The following is a 17097-nucleotide window of genomic DNA, read 5'->3' on the forward strand; positions in this document are numbered from 1 at the left end:
ACATTCACATGTAAATTATTCAACAATATAAAACATCCCATCCCGATGTTACACCTATCAGAGCACGACCCACTAAGGAGACTACACTAGACTCCAAGCATTCGCTTCTACTCAACTCATTTCTCGTTACCTGAAAAATAGTTGTAAGGGTGAGTTCCTCAATCAATATAATAAGCATTATGAAATATCATGTAATGCTAAGTAAATAACACATTAATCACCCTAATCACAACATACAATCAGTAACAGCACATCAGCTCGACATCATACTCACACCAACATAAATCACAAGTATAATCTCAAATCATACCCCATAACATCACAAACACACGTATAATATTGGAATACATCCATTCATATTATACGCCATACATACATTATGCAATGAGACTCCACACATGCGGTACCGACTATTCGTGAACATATAGTTCAACTTCACCGACCAATCCAGGTACGGCTACCAAGCTCACTAGTCCCACTCATTTGAGACCTAGTGACTCACATCACTAATTCCTCACTATGGGAATTAGCTACCACCCCAAGGGCCATGCTATGCACGCTAACTCACCTAGCATGCAAACACCAACAACAGTCCAAAATGACTAACATCACTAATTCCTCACCACGGGAATTAGCTACCACCATAAAGGCCACAATATGCATGCTAATCACCTAGCAATGCAATATCCACAATAATTCAAGAATAGACATATGCTCACACTCTAAGCCACAAAACAGTCTATTCACAAATGCATACACAACTGATACATTCATAGCATTATGCATACAATCATACATTCCTCAACACATGTATCAAAACATTATGTCATGTCAAATAATTAATCACAGTATTAGCACACTCTACTAATACCTATACTGCTCAAAACAGCGGGATATAATCCCTATTACATCATACGCCAACATAGGCTAACTCTCAGTTATGTACACAACATTAAAAAGCTAATTTTTCCACTCTGCAACAGTGTTAACCGGTTAACGCCCTGGGTTAACCGGTTAACGCAGGCAAAAACACATTTTCTGGCAAAACGCAACAGTGTTAACCGGTTAACGCCCTGGGTTAACCGGTTAACGCAGGCAAAACAGCACATTTTCACAAATCATAACAGTGTTAACCGGTTAACACCCTGGGTTAACCGGTTAACGCAGACAAAACAGCAGTTCCTGCGCTAACACAAGGCAGAATGCAGAATTCTCCGCATTTTCCGCCGTTGGAGGACTTCCGGACCTCCGATTCCGATTCCGTAAAAAGCTATACGTTCGGAATTTCACAACTAACCCAAACACAGATTCAATTACAGTCTAAATACAATTTATCCAACATAATTCTTCAGCATCAATAATCCCAATTAGGGTCAAATTAACGGCTTATCACTACCCATCACATATTATCCCATAATACCCATTAATCGACGATAAACCCCCCTTACCTGATTAATCCGGCGAATCTCAAGCTCCAAGCTCTTCTCTTCTTCAACCTTCTTCCTCTTGCCCTGCCTCTTGCCCTTTTCCTCTTTCACGATCGCTTTCTGCTTTTCACGTAAAACCTTATTTTCCAAAATGAACTCTTTTCTCTTATTTCCAACTTATATATTTTCCAAATAATAATAATAATAATAATCCAATAATAATAATAATAAAATTTCCAATTATTTAATTAAATTAATAAATAAATTATTAACTCAATTTAAATAATTATTTTATTATTATCGGGGTGTTACAACTCTCCCCCACTAAAAGAGTTTTCGTCCTCGAAAACATACCTCAAGCGAACAACTCTGGGTAAAACTCCTTCATCTTACTCTCAAGTTCCCAAGTCACATTGCCACCTGCTGGTCCTCCCCAAGCTACCTTCACCAAGGCAATCTCTTTACCCCGCAACTGCTTCAACTCTCGATCCTCGATCCTCATAGGTGATGTTTCAACAGTCCGGTTATCTCTCACCTGTACATCATCTACTTGGACTACATGCGACGGATCATGAATGTACCTCCTCAACTGAGACACATGAAAAACCTCATGCAAATTTGCAAGCGACGGCGGTAAAGCGACACGATAGGCTACCTCCCCTATCCTCTCCAAAATCTGATAAGGACCAATAAATCGAGGTGTCAACTTCTTCGACTTCAAAGCTCGACCAACCCCAGTTATCGGAGTAACACGAAGAAACACATGGTCTCCCTCTTGGAACTCAAGTGACTTCCTCCTCTTATCATGATAACTCTTCTGACGACTCTGAGCAATTCTCATCTTCTCCTGAATCATCTTAATATTTTCCGTAGTTTGTTGAACAATCTCCGGTCCAACCACAGCACTCTCACCGGACTCATACCAACATAAAGGTGTCCGACATCTCCTACCATACAAAGCTTCAAACGGTGCCATACCAATGCTCGAATGAAAACTATTGTTGTAGGTAAACTCAATCAAAGGCAAATAACAATCCCAAGCACCTCCTTTTTCCAAAACACAAGCCCTCAAAAGATCCTCTAGTGACTGAATCGTCCTCTCAGTCTGACCATCAGTCTGCGGATGATATGCAGAACTCAATCTCAGCTTAGTTCTCAAAGCCCTCTGCAAACCTTCCCAGAACTTCGATGTAAATCTAGGATCTCTGTCCGAAACAATACTAGACGGAATACCATGCAAACTTACAATCTTCTCAATATACAACTCGGCTAATCTCTCTAACGGATAATCCATTCTGATCAGAATGAAATGAGCCGACTTTGTCAATCTGTCAACAATCACCCAAATAGCTTCAAAATTCTTAATTGTCCTCGGCAAACCAGACACAAAATCCATACTGATACTATCCCACTTCCACTCTGGAATAGTCAACGGTTGCATTAGCCCAGACGGCTTCTGATGCTCAATCTTTGACTTCTGACAAGTCAAACAAGAATAAACAAAACTCGCAATTTCTCTTTTCATTCCCGGCCACCAAAATAACTTTTTCAAATCATGATACATCTTCGTAGCTCCAGGATGAATACTCAAGCCACTACGATGTCCTTCCTCCAGAATACTCTTCTTAAGTTCGGTAACATCCGGAATACACACCCGATTACCAAATTTCAAAACACCATTCTCATCAACTCTGAATTCACCACCTTGGCCTTGATTCACTAAAGTCAACTTATCAACCAAAAACACATCGGATTTCTGACCCTCTCTGATCTCATCCAGAATACCACTTGTTAACTTCAACATTCCCAATTTAACACTATTGTGAGTACTCTCACACACCAAACTCAAGTCTCTAAACTGCTCAATTAAATCCAATTCTTTAACCATTAACATAGACATATGTAATGATTTCCGACTCAATGCATCAGCCACTACGTTTGCTTTACCCGGATGGTAATTCAAACCAAAGTCATAATCCTTCAGAAACTCTAACCATCTCCTCTGCCTCATATTCAGTTCTTTCTGATCAAACAAATACTTTAAACTTTTATGGTCACTGAAAACTTCAAATCTTGACCCGTACAAATAATGCCTCCACAACTTCAGAACAAATACCACAGCTGCCAACTCTAAATCATGTGTCGGATAGTTCCTTTCATGAACCCTCAGCTGTCTCGAAGCATAAGCTATAACCTGCTTATTCTGCATCAACACACCACCCAAGCCCAACAATGAAGCATCACAGTAAACCTCAAATGGTTCCGACGAACTCGGTAATATCAGAATAGGAGCAGTAGTCAACCTCCTCTTTAACTCTTGGAAACCTTCTTCACATTTTGAGTCCCAAACAAATGCTTGCCCCTTTCTGGTCAACATCGTCAACGGTAACGCCAACTTAGAAAATCCCTCAATGAACTTCCTATAATAACCTGCAAGTCCAAGAAAACTCCTTATCTCAGAAACTGACTTCGGAGCTTCCCACTTAGATACCGCTTCTATCTTAGAAGGATCAACAGCAATACCGCCTCTTGAAATCACATGACCAAGAAAACTAACCTCTTCTAACCAAAATTCACATTTAGAGAGTTTAGCAAATAACTTCTTTTCTCGTAGAACTTCTAAAACCACTCTCAAATGTTCAGCATGCTCCTCTTCAGATTTCGAATACACCAAAATGTCATCAATAAACACCACAACAAACTTATCTAGGTACGGATGGAAAATCCTATTCATATAATCCATAAATACTCCAGGCGCACTAGTCACACCAAAAGGCATTACAGAATACTCATAATGTCCATACCTTGTTCTGAAAGCAGTCTTCTGAATATCCTCAGTTTTCACACGTATCTGATGATACCCAGATCTCAAATCTATTTTGCTGAACACACTCGCACCAACCAACTGATCCATCAAATCATCAATCCTCGGCAAAGGATACCGATTCTTGATCGTCACTTTATTCAGTTGCCTGTAGTCCACACACAACCTCATAGTACCTTCTTTCTTCTTAACCAACAACACTGGTGCACCCCACGGTGACACACTCGGACGAATAAATTTCTTATCCAACAGATCTTCCAACTGACTCTTCAATTCCGCCAACTCAACAGCAGACATACGGTACGGAGCCATCGATATCGGTCTAGTACCAGGTACCAAATCAATCGAGAACTCAACTTCACGCTCTGGCGGCAATTCATTCACTTCTTCAGGAAACACATCAGGAAAATCACACACCACAGCCAAATCACAAATCACCAGTTTATCTTTAGCTTCCAAAGTCGCTAACAGCATAAACAACTCTGCCCCATCTGCTACTTCCTCATTCACCTGCCTGGCTGATAGAAACAAACTCTTTCCTTCTTCAATCTCAGGAAATATCACAGTCTTATCAAAACAATTGATAGAAACTCGGTTAAACACCAACCAGTTCATACCCAAGATAACGTCAATCTGCACTAGTGGAAGACACACAAGGTCTATCCCAAAATCTCTACCAAAAATACTCAAAGGACAATTCAAACAAACTGAAGTAGTAGTCACTGAACCCTTCGCAGGAGTATCAATCACCATACTTCCAAGCATCTCAGATATCTCTAACTTAAGTTTCACAGCACAATCCAAAGATATAAAGGAATGAGTAGCACCGGTGTCAATAATAGCTACAAGAGGAAAGCCATTAATATAACACGTACCTCGGATCAAACGATCATCTGCAGAAGTCTCAGAACCTGATAAGGCAAAGACCTTGCCTCCCGACTGATTCTCTCTCTTTGGCTTAGGACACTGTGGGCTAATATGACCCACCTCTCCACAGTTGAAGCAAGTCAGAGTCTTCAACCGGCACTCTGCAGCCAAATGACCACCTTTACCACACTTGAAACACTTCTTCTCAACACTAGCACACTCATGGAAACGATGTCCCGCCTGACCACATCTGTAACATTTAGCAGGGGCACTAGAGTCTCCCCCACTAGGCCTCTTCATCCCACTCTGCTTCTGGAAACCTTTTCCAGCTGCATACGGTTTTCCACGATCATTCTGATTCTTGCCTTTCCTATCAACCCTTTGCTGATAGCTCTCTGCTCTGGCTTTGGAATCCTGTTCAAAAATCCTGCAACAGTCAACCAAATCAGAAAACACTCTAATCCGTTCATATCCAATAGCCTGTTTGATCTCGGGACGCAACCCGTTCTCAAACTTCACACATTTTGAAAATTCTCCAGCAGCCTCATTATAGGGAGTATAATACTTTGACAGCTCTGTGAACTTAGCAGCATACTCAGTAACAGACCTGTTACCCTGTTTCAATTCCAAAAATTCTATCTCTTTCTTCCCTCTAACATCCTCTGGAAAATACTTCCTCAGGAATCTCTCTCTGAACACAGCCCAAGTGATCTCAGCATTTCCAGCAGATTCCAACTCAGTGCGGGTAGCAACCCACCAATCATCAGCCTCTTCTGACAGCATATGCGTACCGAACCTGACCTTCTGGTTATCGGCACACTCAGTCACTCGGAAGATTCTCTCGATCTCCTTCAACCACTTCTGAGCACCATCTGGATCGTATGCTCCCTTGAACATTGGAGGATTGTTCTTCTGGAACTCACTCAGTTGACGAGCAGCTCCCATTCCCACAACATTCGGATTCCCTCCAAGTACTCCAGCTAGCATACCCAGAGCCTCAGCAATCGCAGCATCGTCTCTACCTCTTCCAGCCATCTCTATTCTGATTACCCAACAAGCTAAAACAATAAGTACTGATAGGGTTACACAACACCTATCCCGTACAAGGGAAACAGAATAATTACGACTCGACTCGACCGACTATGCTCTGATACCACTAATGTAACACCCTTCTAAAATACCCCAATTATTAAATTAAAAATAATAAACATATAACAATTCAGAGTAATTATGCCATTCAAGGGTGTCACACATAATTTCACACCATTCAGCAATATAACAGTCATGCTCTTTTATTAATCCAAAACATAAATATTTGCATAAAACACAGCGGATAGAGATCTCCTCAATCATGTAAAACATGTAACATTCACATGTAAATTATTCAACAATATAAAACATCCCATCCCGATGTTACACCTATCAGAGCACGACCCACTAAGGAGACTACACTAGACTCCAAGCATTCGCTTCTACTCAACTCATTTCTCGTTACCTGAAAAATAGTTGTAAGGGTGAGTTCCTCAATCAATATAATAAGCATTATGAAATATCATGTAATGCTAAGTAAATAACACATTAATCACCCTAATCACAACATACAATCAGTAACAGCACATCAGCTCGACATCATACTCACACCAACATAAATCACAAGTATAATCTCAAATCATACCCCATAACATCACAAACACACGTATAATATTGGAATACATCCATTCATATTATACGCCATACATACATTATGCAATGAGACTCCACACATGCGGTACCGACTATTCGTGAACATATAGTTCAACTTCACCGACCAATCCAGGTACGGCTACCAAGCTCACTAGTCCCACTCATTTGAGACCTAGTGACTCACATCACTAATTCCTCACTATGGGAATTAGCTACCACCCCAAGGGCCATGCTATGCACGCTAACTCACCTAGCATGTAAACACCAACAACAGTCCAAAATGACTAACATCACTAATTCCTCACCACGGGAATTAGCTACCACCATAAACGCCATAATATGCATGCTAATCACCTAGCAATGCAATATCCACAACAATTCAAGAATAGACATATGCTCACATTCTAAGCCACAAAACAGTCTATTCACAAATGCATACACAACTGATACATTCATAGCATTATGCATACAATCATACATTCCTCAACACATGTATCAAAACATTATGTCATGTCAAATAATTAATCACAGTATTAGCACACTCTACTAATACCTATACTGCTCAAAACAGCGGGATATAATCCCTATTACATCATACGCCAACATAGGCTAACTCTCAGTTATGTACACAACATTAAAAAGCTAATTTTTCCACTCTGCAACAGTGTTAACCGGTTAACGCCCTGGGTTAACCGGTTAACGCAGGCAAAAACACATTTTCTGGCAAAACGCAACAGTGTTAACCGGTTAACGCCCTGGGTTAACCGGTTAACGCAGGCAAAACAGCACATTTTCACAAATCATAACAGTGTTAACCGGTTAACACCCTGGGTTAACCGGTTAACGCAGACAAAACAGCAGTTCCTGCGCTAACACAAGGCAGAATGCAGAATTCTCCGCATTTTCCGCCGTTGGAGGACTTCCGGACCTCCGATTCCGATTCCGTAAAAAGCTATACGTTCGGAATTTCACAACTAACCCAAACACAGATTCAATTACAGTCTAAATACAATTTATCCAACATAATTCTTCAGCATCAATAATCCCAATTAGGGTCAAATTAACGGCTTATCACTACCCATCACATATTATCCCATAATACCCATTAATCGACGATAAACCCCCCTTACCTGATTAATCCGGCGAATCTCAAGCTCCAAGCTCTTCTCTTCTTCAACCTTCTTCCTCTTGCCCTGCCTCTTGCCCTTTTCCTCTTTCACGATCGCTTTCTGCTTTTCACGTAAAACCTTATTTTCCAAAATGAACTCTTTTCTCTTATTTCCAACTTATATATTTTCCAAATAATAATAATAATAATAATCCAATAATAATAATAATAAAATTTCCAATTATTTAATTAAATTAATAAATAAATTATTAACTCAATTTAAATAATTATTTTATTATTATCGGGGTGTTACACTCTGCCTCTTTGCCCTTTCTCCTCTTTCTCAATCGCTTCTCTGTTTCACGTGAAAACCTTTTCTTTACCAATTGGGCTCTTTTTCTTTATTTCACACTTATATATTTTCCAATTTATTTTATTATCCCAATAAAATAATAATTCAATAATTCCAAAATAATAATAATAATAATCCAATTATCTAATTAAATTAATAAATATATTATTAACTTAATTTAAATAATTACCATATTATTATCGGGGTGTTACAACTCTCCCCCACTAAAAGAGTTTTCGTCCTCGAAAACATACCTCAAGCGAACAACTCTGGGTAAGACTCCTTCATCTTACTCTCCAGTTCCCAAGTCACATTGCCACCTGCTGGTCCTCCCCAAGCTACCTTCACCAAGGCAATCTCTTTACCCCGCAACTGCTTCAACTCTCGATCCTCAATCCTCATAGGTGATGTTTCAACAGTCAGGTTATCTCTCACCTGTACATCATCTATTTGGACTACATGCGACGGATCATGAATGTACCTCCTCAGCTGAGACACATGAAAAACCTCATGCAAATTCGCAAGCGACGGCGGTAAAGCGATACGATAGGCTACCTCTCCTATCCTCTCCAAAATCTGATAAGGACCAATAAATCGAGGTGTCAACTTTTTCGACTTCAAAGCTCGCCCAACACCAGTTATCGGAGTAACACAAAGAAACACATGATCTCCCTCTTGAAACTCAAGTGACTTCCTCCTCTTATCATGATAACTCTTCTGACGACTCTGAGCAATTCTCATCTTCTCCTGAATCATCTTAATCTTTTCCGTAGTCTGTTGAACAATCTCCGGTCCAACCACAGTACTCTCACCGGACTCATACCAACATAAAGGTGTCCGACATCTCCTACCATACAAAGCTTCAAACGGTGCCATACCAATGCTCGAATGAAAACTATTGTTGTAGGTAAACTCAATCAAAGGTAAATAACAATCCCAAGCACCTCCCTTTTCCAAAACACAAGCCCTCAAAAGATCCTCCAGTGACTGAATCGTCCTCTCAGTCTGACCATCAGTCTGCGGATGATATGCAGAACTCAATCTCAGCTTAGTTCCCAAAGCCCTCTGCAAACCTTCCCAGAACTTCGATGTAAATCTAGGATCTCTGTCCGAAACAATACTCGACGGAATACCATGCAAACTTACAATCTTCTCAATATACAACTCGGCTAATCTCTCTAACGAATAATCCATTCTGATCGGAATGAAATGAGCCGATTTTGTCAATCTGTCAACAATCACCCAAATAGCTTCAAAATTCTTAATTGTTCTCGGTAGACTAGAAACAAAATCCATACTGATACTATCCCACTTCCACTCTGGAATAGCCAACGGTTGCATTAGCCCAGACGGCTTCTGATGCTCAATCTTTGACTTCTGACAAGTCAAACAAGAATAAACAAAACTCGCAATTTCTCTTTTCATTCCCGGCCACCAAAATAACTTTTTCAAATCATGATACATCTTCGTAGCCCCAGGATGAATACTCAGGCCACTACGATGTCCTTCCTCAAGAATACTCTTCTTAAGTTCGGTAACATCCGGAATACACACCCAATTACCAAATTTCAAAACACCATTCTCATCCACTCTGAATTCACCATCTTGACCTTGATTCACTAGAGTCAACTTATCAACCAAAAGCACATCGGATTTCTGACCCTCTCTAATCTCATCCAGAATACCACTCGTTAACTTTAACATTCCCAATTTAACACTATTGTGAGTACTCTCACACACCAAACTCAAGTCTCTAAACTGCTCAATTAAATCCAATTCTTTAACCATTAACATAGACATATGCAATGATTTCCGACTCAATGCATCAGCCACTACGTTTGCTTTACCTGGATGGTAATTTAAACCAAAGTCATAATCCTTCAGAAACTCTAACCATCTCCTCTGTCTCATATTCAGCTCTTTCTGATCAAACAAATACTTTAAACTTTTATGGTCACTGAAAACCTCAAATCTTGACCCATACAAGTAATGTCTCCATAACTTCAGAACAAATACCACAGCTGCCAACTCTAAATCGTGTGTCGGATAGTTCCTCTCATGAACCTTCAGTTGTCTCGAAGCATAAGCTACAACCTGCTTATTCTGCATCAACACACCACCCAAACCCAACAATGAAGCATCACAGTAAACCTCAAATGGTTCCGACGGACTCGGTAATATCAGAATAGGAGCAGTAGTCAACCTTCTCTTTAACTCTTGGAAACCTTCTTCACACTTTAAGTCCCAAACAAACGCTTGCCCCTTTCTAGTCAACATCGTCAACGGTAATGCCAACTTAGAAAATCCCTCAATGAATTTCCTATAATAACCAGCCAAACCAAGAAAACTCCTTATCTCAGAAACTGACTTCGAAGCTTCCCACTTAGATACCGCTTCTATCTTAGAAGGATCAACAGCAACGCCACCTCTTGAAATCACATGACCCAGAAAACTCACCTCTCCTAACCAAAATTCACACTTGGACAATTTAGCAAATAACTTCTTTTCTCGTAGAACTCTTAAAACCATTCTCAAATGCTCAACATGCTCTTCTTCAGATTTCGAATACACCAAAATGTCATCAATAAACACCACAACAAACTTGTCTAGGTACGGATGGAAAATCCTATTCATATACTCCATGAATACTCCAGGCGCATTAGTCACACCAAAAGGCATTACAGAATACTCATAATGTCCATACCTTGTTCTGAAAGCAGTCTTCTGAATATCCTCAGTTTTCACACGTATCTGATGATAACCCGATCTCAAATCTATCTTGCTGAACACACTCGCACCAACCAACTGGTCCATCAGATCATCAATCCTCGGCAAAGGATACCGATTCTTGATCGTCACTTTATTCAGTAGCCTGTAGTCCACACACAACCTCATAGTACCTTCTTTCTTCTTAACAAATAACACTGGTGCACCCCACGGTGACACACTCGGACGAATAAACTTCTTATCCAACAGATCTTCCAGCTGACTCTTCAATTCAGCTAACTCAACAGCAGACATACGATACGGAGCCATCGATATCGGTCTAGTACCAGGTACCAAATCAATCGAGAACTCAACTTCACGCTCTGGCGGTAATTCATTCACTTCTTCAGGAAACACATCAGGAAAATCACACACCACGGCTAGATCGCCAATCACCAGTTTATCTTTAGCCTCCAAAGTCGCTAACAGCATAAACAACTCTGCCCCATCTGCTACTTCCTCATTCACCTGCCTTGCTGATAGAAACAATTCCTTTCCTTTCTCAATCTCAGGAAATATCACAGTCTTATCAAAACAGTTGATAGAAACTCGGTTAAACACCAACCAGTTCATACCTAGAATAACATCAATCTGCACTAACGGAAGACACACAAGGTCTATCCCAAAGTCTCTACCAAAAATACTCAAAGGACAACTCAAACAAACTGAAGTAGTAGTCACTGAACCCTTCGCAGGAGTATCAATCACCATACTACCATGCATCTCAGATATTTCTAATTTAAGTTTCACAGCACAATCTAAAGATATAAAGGAATGAGTTGCACCTGTGTCAATAATAGCTACAAGAGGAAAGCCATTAATATAACACGTACCTCGGATCAAACGATCATCTGCAGAAGTCTCAGAACCCGATAAAGCAAAGACCTTGCCTCCCGACTGATTCTCTCTCTTTGGCTTAGGACACTGTGGACTGATATGACCCACTTCTCCACAGTTGAAACAAGTCACAGTCTTCAACCGGCACTCTGCAGCCAAGTGACCACCTTTTCCACACTTAAAACACTTCTTCTCATTACTGGTACACTCATGGACACGATGTCCAGCCTGACCACATCTGTAACACTTAGCAGGAGCACTAGAGTCTCCCCCACTAGGCCTCTTCATCCCACTCTGACTCTGGAAACCTCTGCCAGCTGCATACGGTTTCCCACGATCATTCTGATTCTTGCCTCTTCTATCAACCCTCTGCTGATAGCTCTCTGCTCTGGCTTTGGAATCCTGTTCAAAAATCCTGCAACAGTCAACCAAGTCAGAAAACACTCTGATCCGCTGATATCCAATAGCCTGTTTGATCTCGGGACGCAGCCCGTTCTCAAACTTCACACATTTCGAAAATTCTCCAGCAGCCTCATTATAGGGAGTGTAATATTTCGACAGCTCTGTGAACTTAGCAGCATACTCAGTAACCGACCGATTGCCCTGCTTCAATTCCAAGAACTCTATCTCTTTCTTCCCTCTAACATCCTCTGGAAAATACTTCCTCAGGAATCTCTCTCTGAACACAGCCCAAGTGATCTCAGCATTTCTAGCAGATTCCAACTCAGTGCGGGTAGCAACCCACCAATCATCAGCTTCCTCTGACAGCATATGCGTACCGAACCTGACCTTCTGGTTATCGGCACACTCAGTCACTCGGAAGATCCTCTCGATCTTCTTCAACCACTTCTGAGCACCATCTGGATCGTATGCTCCCTTGAACATTGGAGGATTGTTCTTCTGGAACTCACTCAGTTGACGAGCAGCTCCCATTCCCACAACATTCGGATTTCCCCCAAGTACTCCAGCTAGCATACCCAGAGCCTCAGCAATCGCAGCATCGTCTCTACCTCTTCCAGCCATCTCTATTCTGAAAACCCAACAAGCTAAAACAATAAGTACTGATAGGGTTACACAACACCTATCCCGTACAGGGAAAACAGAATAATTACGACTCGACTCGACCGACTATGCTCTGATACCACTAATGTAACACCCTTCTAAATACCCCAATTATTTAATTAAAATAACAATACGTCAATCAGAGTAATATGCAATCAAGGGTGTCACACAGTTCAACACAATAACTGTCATGCTCTTTTATTAATCCAAACATAAACATTTGCATAAACCGCAGCGGATAGAAATCTCATCAATCATGTAAAACATGTAACATATTACATGTGAAATTATTCAACAAAATAAAAACATCCCACCCCGATGTTACATCTATCAGAGCACGACCCACTAAGGAGACTACACTAGACTCCAAGCATTAGCTTCTACTCAACTCATTGCTCGTTACCTGAAAAATAGTTGTAAGGGTGAGTTCCTCAATCGATATAATAAGCATTATAAAACATCATGTAATGCTAAGTAAATAACACATTTCATCACCCAAATCAGATTACACATTCAGTAACAGCAATGTCAACTCAATCATACTCAACATCAACACAACACACAACACACAACACACATATAATACCGGAATACATCCATTCATATTATACGCCATATATCAATTATGCAATGAGACTCCATGCATGCGGTACCGACTCTTTGTGAACATATAGTTCACCTCACCGTCCAAATCCAGGCACGGCTACCAAGCCCACTAGTCCCACTCATTTGAGACCTAGTGACTCACTCACTAATTCCTCACCATGGGAATTAGCTACCACCCCAAATGGGCCATGCTATGCACGCTAATCACCTAGCATGCAAACATCAACAACAGTCCAAAATGACTAACTCACTAATTCCTCACCATGGGAATTAGCTACCACCCTAAAGGCCACAATATGCATGCTAATCATCTAGCAATGCAACATCAACAACAAAATCCACAATGGACATATGCTCACACTCTAAGCCATACAACAGTCCATTCACAATTGCATACATAACATGTACATTCACAACATTATGCATACTATCAACATCATCAAAACATGTATCAAAACATCATATCATGTTAAATAATTAACCACAGTATTAGCACACTCTACTAATACCTATACTGCTCAAAATAGCGGGAATTAATCCCTATCACATCATACGCTACCATAGGCCAAACATCAATTATGTACACAACATTAAAATGTTAATTTTCTCACTTTTCAACAGTGTTAACCGGTTAACGCCCTGGGTTAACCGGTTAACGCAGCATAAACACACTTTCTGGCAAAACGCAACAGTGTTAACCGGTTAACACCCTGGGTTAACCGGTTAACGCAGGCAAAACAGCACTAATTTCACAATTCGCAACAGTGTTAACCGGTTAACACCCTGGGTTAACCGGTTAACGCAGACAAAACAGCAGTTCCTGCGCTAACACAAAGCAGAATGCAGAATTTTCCGCATTTTCCGCCGTTGGAGGACTTCCGGACCTCCGATTCCAATTCCGTAAAAAGCTATACGTTAGGGAAATTACAACACACTCAATTACAGGTTCAATTCCAGTTTTTACACAACATATCCATCACAATTTTCAGCAATCAACAATCCCAATTAGGGTCAATTTAACGGTTTATCACTACCCATTACATGCTAACCCATAATACCCATTAAACGACGATAAACCCCCCTTACCTGAGTTAATCCGGCAATCTCTAAGCTCCAAGCTCTTCTCTTCTCCAATCTTCTTCCTCTTGCTCTGCCTCTTTGCCCTTTCTCCTCTTTCTCAATCGCTTCTCTGTTTCACGTGAAAACCTTTTCTTTACCAATTGGGCTCTTTTTCTTTATTTCACACTTATATATTTTCCAATTTATTTTATTATCCCAATAAAATAATAATTCAATAATTCCAAAATAATAATAATAATAATCCAATTATCTAATTAAATTAATAAATATATTATTAACTTAATTTAAATAATTACCATATTATTATCGGGGTGTTACATTACAACTCAAAAAGTTCATATTCATTATCTTGGCATAACATACAGAATGAGTTGATTTCATTGCTTGGTTCTGCGATTAAAATTGAAATCATTAGAAAAATCAAACAGGCAAAGTATTTTTCAGTGATACTTGATTGTACTCCTGATGTTAGTCACCAAGAGCAGATGTCTTTGATAATAAGATATGTGGATATTTCTTCAGCTTCTGTTAGTATTGAGGAATCATTTTTAGGATTTTTGAATGTGAATGATACAAGTGGTCATGGGCTTTTTGATGTTTTACAAAATGAATTGAAAAAACTTGGTTTAGACCTATTTTACGTGAGAGGGTAAGGTTATGATAATGGGTCCAATATGAAAGGAAAACACCAAGGTGTGCAAAAGAGATTTTTAGACATAAATCCGAGAGCCTTTTATACTCCTTGTGGTTGTCATAGTCTTAATTTGGCATTGTGTGATATGGCTAACTCTTGTATTAAAGCTAGGATTTTTTTTGGAGTTGTTCAACGCATTTATACAATTTTTGCCAATTCTACTAAGAGATGACAAATTTTGAAAGATAATGTAAAAGGGTTGACTCCAAAATAATTGTCATCCACTCGTTGGGAGAGTCGTGTAGAAAATGTCAAAGCTATAAGAACTCAAATGTTAGAATTTACAGAAGCTTTGCTTGAAGTGTCAGAAAATGATCTTGATCCTAAAATACAAAATGAAGCTAAATCCTTAGCAACAAATGAGCTTGGTGATTTTGAGTTTTTGATGGCTATAATTATTTGGTTTGAAATATTATCTGCAATTAATTCTGTTAGCAAGCTTTTACAGGAAAAAGATATGCTTATTGATGTTGCTATGCAAAAAATTAAGGGGTTGATTTCGTATTTTGAGGGATATAGAGAAACAGGTTTTTATAAGGTATTGATTAACGCTAAGGAAATTGCGGTGGAATTGAATATTGCCCCAATATTTCCTCAAAGGCGTATAATTAAAAGAAAAAGGCAATTTGATGAGAATTTGAATATCCCATCAGTCGAGCTATCAGAAGAAGAATCATTCAGGGTTAATTATTTTCTTTACCTTGTTGATCAAGCTGTTGTTTCTCTTAATAAGAGGTTTGAGCAATACCAAGAGTATGAAAGTATTTTTGGTTTCTTTTTTACTTCTCACAAGTTACAATCATTAGATGATGCAACTTTGAAGTCTTATTGTACTAACTTTGAGCAGGCATTGAAACATAATGAGCAATTTGATATTGATGGGAATGAATTTTTTGTAGAGTTGAAGTTACTAAGAGAAACGTTGCCTGAAGAAACCATAAGACCTACTGATATATTATTATTTTTTAAAGGCTTGGATTGTTTTCCTAATACAGTTATTGCATATAGAATCTTATTGACTATTCCTGTGACAGTTGCTTCTGCAGAAAGAAGTTTTTCAAAATTGAAGTTGTTAAAGACTTACTTGCGGTCTACCGTGTCACAAGAAAGACTTAATGGATTGGCATTAACAGCTATTAAAAATGATATTTTGGAGACAATAAAATATGAAGACTTAGTTGACGATTTTTCTTCAAAAAGTGTTCGTAGGAAGGCTCTTTTTATCTAGTTAGATAATTTAAGTTGTAAGAAATGCTGTTAGTAGTTTAAACAATACCTTTGAACTTTTTGGTACTTCATTTGGTTGATATATAATTTTATCTTTTGTTTGTCATTTTTAATCATTAAAATTATATATATATATATATATATATATATATATATATATATATATATATATATATATATATATATATATATATATATATATATATATATATATATATATATATATATATATATATATATTTAAAAATGATATTTTGGAGACAATAAAATATGAAGACTTAATTGACGATTTTGCTTCAAAAAGTGTTCGTAGGAAGGATCTTTTTATGTAGTTAGATAATTTAAGTTGTAAGAAATGTTGTTAGTAGTTTAAACAATACCTTTGAACTTTTTGGTACTTCATTTGGTTGATATATAATTTTATCTTGTTTGTCATTTTTAATCATTAAAATTATATATATATATATATATATATATATATATATATATATATATATATATATATATATATATATAGGCCCATTTTTAAAATTAGAACAGGGCCTCTGAATTGATTGGGCCGGT

The 17097-nt window shown here is 38.8% G+C and overlaps 1 protein-coding gene across 1 annotated transcript; it reads left to right on the forward strand.

Moving 5' to 3' along the window:
* The first annotated feature begins 15577 nt into the window (after positions 1-15577).
* Positions 15578-16534, forward strand: LOC127093867 (uncharacterized). Its single transcript, XM_051032765.1, has one exon. The coding sequence runs from the start codon at positions 15578-15580 to the stop codon at positions 16532-16534; it is 957 nt and encodes a 318-aa protein (XP_050888722.1).
* Positions 16535-17097: the final 563 nt, after the last annotated feature.

Source organism: Lathyrus oleraceus, chromosome 6 (genome assembly GCF_024323335.1).
Source record: "Lathyrus oleraceus cultivar Zhongwan6 chromosome 6, CAAS_Psat_ZW6_1.0, whole genome shotgun sequence".
In the NCBI taxonomy this organism is placed as follows: domain Eukaryota; kingdom Viridiplantae; phylum Streptophyta; class Magnoliopsida; order Fabales; family Fabaceae; genus Lathyrus; species Lathyrus oleraceus.